The sequence below is a fragment of the Lycium ferocissimum genome, chromosome 10 (genome assembly GCF_029784015.1).
Source record: "Lycium ferocissimum isolate CSIRO_LF1 chromosome 10, AGI_CSIRO_Lferr_CH_V1, whole genome shotgun sequence".
Classification (NCBI taxonomy): domain Eukaryota; kingdom Viridiplantae; phylum Streptophyta; class Magnoliopsida; order Solanales; family Solanaceae; genus Lycium; species Lycium ferocissimum.
In genome coordinates this window covers 2,721,941-2,728,171 of record NC_081351.1, presented here as the reverse complement: position 1 = coordinate 2,728,171, position 6,231 = coordinate 2,721,941, and the positions used below count along the sequence as shown (strand labels likewise).

General features: G+C 40.0%; 2 protein-coding genes across 2 annotated transcripts; both read right to left on the bottom strand.

Moving 5' to 3' along the window:
• Window positions 1-327: 327 nt before the first annotated feature.
• Window positions 328-1,374, bottom strand: LOC132033598 (uncharacterized). Its single transcript, XM_059423610.1, has one exon. It carries the CDS (start codon window positions 1,372-1,374, stop codon window positions 328-330), a length of 1,047 nt encoding a protein of 348 aa, XP_059279593.1.
• Window positions 1,375-1,982: 608 nt separating this feature from the next.
• Window positions 1,983-3,459, bottom strand: LOC132033590 (uncharacterized). The gene is made up of 4 exons (XM_059423600.1): window positions 3,292-3,459; window positions 2,634-2,716; window positions 2,240-2,509; window positions 1,983-2,163 (listed from the first exon to the last, which is right to left on the bottom strand). Exons 1-4 carry the CDS (start codon window positions 3,457-3,459, stop codon window positions 1,983-1,985), a joined length of 702 nt encoding a protein of 233 aa, XP_059279583.1.
• Window positions 3,460-6,231: the final 2,772 nt, after the last annotated feature.

Sequence of the window (6,231 nt, the reverse complement as noted above, 5' to 3'; positions counted from 1 at the left end):
GGGTGGCGCCAAGCTGTTACCTGGGCGCTTTTATTAAAGATATGTCCTATTTTAGCTTTTTCGCTCCTTCCCAAGTCCTGCAGCATAAAAAAAATGTAAGAAAATGTTAGATTGCCTCCCAATAAACGCCTTAGTTACGGTCGTGGCATGACATCTTTGTGTATTTTCTCACCTTTTTCATTTTTTAATTCTTTTCTTTATGCTAATAGTACAAACACGGGTTGCCTCTCGAGAAGTACTTGATTTAACATCGCGGCACGACACAGGCTCTTCCAATTCAACAGAGGTCCTCTTGTGATCAATGACCTCCCCAAAATAATGCTGCACTTACTGCCCATTCACCAAGAAAGTTTTGTTAGAATCCAGCGGCTTCAACTCAACCGCTCCATGTGTTGTTACACGCACTTTGTCAAACGGCCTGGACCATTTACTTTTTGACTTTCCACCAAACACCTTGAGCCTTGAATTATACAACAAGGCTAACTGCCCAGGCTTAAACTTGCGGTGTTGAATGTGCTTGTCATGTATTCTTTTAGTCCGCTCCTTGTAGATTTTTGCATTCTCATATGCATGAAAATGAAACTCGTCAAGCTCGTGCAGCTGTAACAACCACTTCTCACCTGCTACTTCCATATCCAAGTTCAGCTTCTTTATCGCCCAGTATGCTCTATGTTCAGGCTCGAAGGGAAGAGGATGTGCTTTACCAAAAACTAACCTATATGGAGAGGTTCCAATAGGAGTTTTGAAAGTAATCATGTACGCCCAAAGAGCGTCATCAAGCTTAAGTGACCAATATTTTCTATTGACGCTCATCATCTTCTCAAGAATATGCTTGATCTCATAATTGGACACCTCAACTTGGCCACTGGTCTGAGGGAGATATGCAGTCACCACCTTGTGTTTCACCGCATACTTAGCTAACAATTTTTCAAATAACCTATTACAAAAGTGCGTACCTTGATCACTGATGATGACCCTTAGGGTCCCGAAACGTGTAAAGATATTCTTTTTCAAGAATCCAGTCACTACATTTGCATTATCGGTTGGGAGTGGAATGGCTTCAACCCACTTTGACACGTAATCAACCGCAACAAGGATATACTTGTTTTCCTTTGACGAAATGTAGGGCCCCATGAAATTAATACCCCAGCAATCAAACACCTCAATCTCCAAGATACTATTCAACGGCATTTCATGATGCTTTAAGATGTTCTCAGTTCTATAACAATTCTCACACTCTCTCGCGAAAGCATGAGCATCTTTAAACAATGTCGGCAAAGAGAAACCCGACTGAAGTACCTTAGCTAATGTTCTGTCACTGCTATGATGGCCAGCATAAGACGAAGAATGACAGCTTTCAAGAATGGCATGCATTTCCTCTGCTGGAACACATCTCCTCACCAACTGATCTGGGCCGATTTTGTACAAGTACCACTCATCCCATTTATAAAATCTTCAATCGTGCAAGAGCCTCTTCTTCCTTTCATGATTAGCATCGGAAAGATACACTTCACTTACCAGAAAATTCACCATGTCTGAATAGCATGGTAGTTTGGCTGATTGAAGAGTAAAGAGTAGCTCATTTGGGAAGGTCTCCTTAATCACCACATCTTGATCAATATGCTCCCGATCTTCAAGTCTGGATAAGTGGTTGGCTACTTGGTTCTCTGTGCCCTTTCAACCAAGAATCTCATTATCGAACTCTTTTTGCAGCAACACCCAACAAACGAGTCTGGGATTTTCCCTTCTTTGCGAAAAAATAGCGAACAGCAGTGTGATCAGTATACACTATCACTTTCGTTCCAAACAAGTAAGATCGAAATTTGCCAAAGGCATACACCATCGCCAATAACTCCTTCTATTTAATTGTATAGTTCATCTAGGCTGCGTCAAGTGTCTTGCTGGCATAATAAATGGGATGAAAAATCTTGGCCCTTTTCTGACCGAGAACAGCCCCACAGCAAAATCACTTGCATTGCACATCAACACGAACGGAAGAGTCCAATGGGTGCAATGATAATAGGTGCAGTCATTAACCACAACTCGAGCTGTTCAAAAGCCTTTAGACAGGCTTCATTGAACACGAACTTCATATCTTTTGTAGAAGCTTGCACATCGGGTTCACGATCTTTGAGAAGTTCTTGATAAATCGCCGATAGAAACCTGCATGTCCAAGAAAACTACACACCCCTCTAACAGATATAGGAGGTGGCAATTACTCGATTGCTTCTAGTTTTGCCCTGTCAACTTCAATGCCTTTGCTTGATGCCTTATGTCCGAGAACAATACCTTCTCGAACCATGAAATGGTAATTTTTCCAATAAGTACTAGATTAGTTTTTTCACATCGAGCCAACACCGCAAGATGCCGCAAGCAATTATCAAAAGAATCACCAAAGATTGAGAAATAGTCCATGAACACTGCCACATATTTTTCCACCATATCAGTGAAAATAGTCATCATACATCTCCGGAAAGTACCTGGAAAATTGCATAGTCCAAAGGGCATCCTTCGAAAAGAAAGTGTCATAAGGACAAATGAAAGTGGTCTTCTCTTGATTTTCGGGCACTATCATAATCTAGTTGTAACCCAAATAGCCATCCAGGAAACAATAATAGTGGCGACCGGCTAACCGATCTAGCATCTGATCCATGAAGGGCAGCGAAAAGTGATCTTTTCTGGTTGCAGTGTTTAACTTCCGACAATCAATGCAAATCTGCAAACCAGTGACCGTCTTTGAGGTACCAGCTCATCATTCTCATTTTTCACCACAGTAGTGCCCCCTTTCTACGGGACACATTGAACAGGGCTCACCCACTTGCTATCGGAGATGGGGTAAATAATACAAGCGCCAAGCCACTTAATTACTTCCTTCTTCACCACCTTTTTCATGACTGAGTTCAGCCTTTCTGATTTTCAACATTGGGCCTGATACCCTCCTCCAACATCTTGTGCATGAAAAATGAGCTATTGATCCCTCAATGTCAGTTGTCCGAGAGCTCAGATCCTATCTCTCAATACTCGCAACACACGTTCAACCTACACTCAGTTAAAAAGGCAGAGAGGATTACGACAATGTGTTACCACTGCCCAAGAAAGCATACTGTAAATGAGAAGGTAAAGGTTTGAACTCAAGAACCGAACCTCAATGGAGGGTTTTGGTTTCTTCTAAGATTACGATCTCTCTAAGACTTCAAATGTCTTATTGGCTTGCACAAAGGCACAAGAAGTGTCAAGAATGTGAAGACACTCCTCGGATGCCCCATCTTCCTATAAGTCCTCATCATATACCAATGCCATCTCCAAGGGATCTCTAGAAGCCAGAAAGTGATCTAACTCTGCATTTGATAGCTCAGGTTCCACCTCTGTGATCATCTTCAGTTCCTCATAATAGGGATGCAACTTAGTAGCTTTGAGCACATCAAAAGTAGTTTCTTGCCCATTTACTGTCATGGACATCTTCCCCTCCTGACTTTGATGACCGCATCAACAGTAGCTAAAAATCCCCTCCCCATAATGAAAGGTACATTATTGTCAGCTTCGTTATCAAGAATAATGAAGTCAACTAGTAGGATGAATAGGCCAAATTTCACGAGAACTTTTTCAACTATGCCATTGGGTTATGCTAGAGATCTATCCGCCAGTTGCAAAGTAACTGTTGTTAGTCTGGGCTCACCCAATCCCAACGTCCAAAACACAGAGGTGGGCATCAAATTAATACTAGCACCCAAATCACACAGTGCTAGCCTAACCTCAATGTTACCAATAGTAATGGAGATGGTGAAACTTCTCAGATCTTTAAGATTTGGTGCAATCTTGCTCCTCACTAGGGAAATGCATTTTCCAGTAAGTGCTATAGTCTTGAACTCTGCCAGACATCATTTTTTTGCAACAACATCTTTGATGTACTTAGCATATTTCGAAATCTCATGCAAAAGCTCCACCAAACAGATGTTGATATATACGTATTTCAATATCTCAAGGAATTTCTTACAAGCTGAATCTGCCTTCTGCTTTTAGAGTCTTTGCGAGAATGGTGGTGGTGGCCTACATGCCACTACCTCTGACTACTCTGCAACATTATCAGCAATCTTTTGTTCGAAATCTGTCCTCTTAGCAAGAATTAGCTCAGTATTCACCTTCTTGTTCTTTGGAGGAAATTCTTCCAATTGTCTACCATTCCTCAAAAAGACAGCATGAACTTGTTATTTCGGATTCTTTTCGATATTGCTTGGAAGAACACTCTATAGTCTGACAGTTTGAGAAACTACCATTTGGCCCGTCTGACATTCTAGCTCATGGATGGATTTCTACATTTCATTGATCACTTCTGCTACTGCTAAGAAATTCACTGGTTTTAAGATATCCATTGCTTCATCGTTTCCTTTATAGAGCTACTCACCTGTTGCTGAGGCTTTTGATAATTATTTTGATAATTCGAATTGTATTTGTTTTCGAATTAATATCCACCACCCCAACTCTGGTGCCCCATGTAGTAGACTGATTCTGGATTAGCATGATCAGAAGTACAGTTAGTGAACATATGATCTCTGCCACAATCATCGCAATGTGCTTGTACCTGATTGACTTACTGGACCTGATTCTCGAATAAAGCATTGGTCAGCCTATTAACAGCATGAAAAAGTTGACCAAGGTCTGCTCGAATATCAGTAACATCATCTACTTGGAGCACTCTAGCAGTTTTCTGAGTAATTCCTGAATGACTTGGTTTTGAGTCCTCTTGAGTACCTTCAGATATTAACTCAAGAAAAGCTTCCATCTCTTCATATGTTTTACACAAGATTTGGCCCTGAGCAGAAGCATTCAAGAAAGCTCTCGAATCATGCCTTAGCCCTTCCATGAAATAGTGCCTAATGATATCCTTCAACTGCATGTGATGTGGAAAGTCTCGCAAATAACCCTTGTACCTCTCCCATGCTTGTGGTAGAGATTCAGAGTCTTTCTGAGTGAAGTTAGCAATTTTCCCTCTCTGCTCGTTCGCTTTCCTGCATTAAAAGAATTTCTCAATGAATTTGCTTGAAAATATCTGCCACGAAGTAATAGAGCCAGCAAAAAGATTCTGCAACCAATCCCTTGCTTCCCCAATCAATGAGAATGGAAACAAGGCCATCTTCATATAATCATTGGAGACATCTATATATTGAAAATTTTCGCTCAACTCCATGAATGTCATGAAGTGCTTATGCAGGTCTTCATGAGGCTTACCCATATACTAGCACATATTCTGCACCAGCCGCATTGTTCCTTCTTTCAGCTTAAAGTTTTCATTGATATGAGGCTTGACAATAGCCTTAGCAGTATTTTCTAGAATAGGTCTAGCAAAATTCGACACTGGAACTCGATTTTGTTGTGCCATCTCAACAACTTTTTCAGCAAATCTTTCAACTTCCCTATTCTCGATTTCGGTGTTGTCAAGAAACTCGAGATTATGCTCGTTGTTTGCAAGCTTTTTCTATTTGTGTAATGTCCATTCAATTTCTGGGTCAAAGTCAGATAATGCTTTTGCTTGACTTCGATTATTTCACATAAAAACGAGAGAATTCACCTAAGGAGCACAAATCAACCAAAGAACCAGAGTGAAAACTTGAATAGAAATTAAAAATTCACACTAGAAAAACAGCAATGTTTCTAAGTCCTCAGAAACGGCACAAAAACTTGTTATTCCCAAATGCACACGCAAGTATACGCAGTCATACAAGTAATATAGGATTTAAAATCTAGATATCGAAACCCCAGAGACTTAGATGATTGGGAAAAATATTGTAAAGTTTATCAGATGAGAAAGAATTTCAGGGTCATGGTTTTCGACAGTCCAATTAAGTCTTTTGACAATTCTACCTATCTTATTTTCGGGGTCACTAGTTGATGGGTTTATGTTAACTTTATGATATTCTTTCGAACTACTCACAACCTTGTAGATGTTACTCTTCACGTCTATATTTCTATGATCGCCAGAATTAACAAGAACGCGTTTATATTTTTGTAACCAACTAAGTAGGGCTAAAGGGTATATTTCTATCCTCAGTAGCGAAAAGATTGATCGAACAAACTCTATTTGGTCTTATTATGTATGTGAATTCACTCTTTCAATTTCAACTCACGCACCACTGATAGTGTCTAATTAGTGATCAAGTAATTAAACAATTAAGTACAAGAATAAATAAGCAACACAAAAGATGAAAATTTAATAGATAGAAATTGTCATCTTAC

Bases quoted from the DNA above. Each gene is read 5' to 3' on its own strand.
- LOC132033598 (XM_059423610.1), bottom strand. From the start codon at position 1,374: ATGCATGCCATTCTTGAAAGCTGTCATTCTTCGTCTTATGCTGGCCAT.
- LOC132033590 (XM_059423600.1), bottom strand. From the start codon at position 3,459: ATGTCCATGACAGTAAATGGGCAAGAAACTACTTTTGATGTGCTCAAA. The intron at 2,717-3,291 runs GTATATGATGAG...ACTGGTTTGCAG, and splicing joins ATCCCTTGGAGATGGCATTG to ATTTGCATTGATTGTCGGAA. The intron at 2,510-2,633 runs GTTAGCCGGTCG...TTCTTTTCGAAG, and splicing joins ATGGATCAGATGCTAGATCG to GATGCCCTTTGGACTATGCA.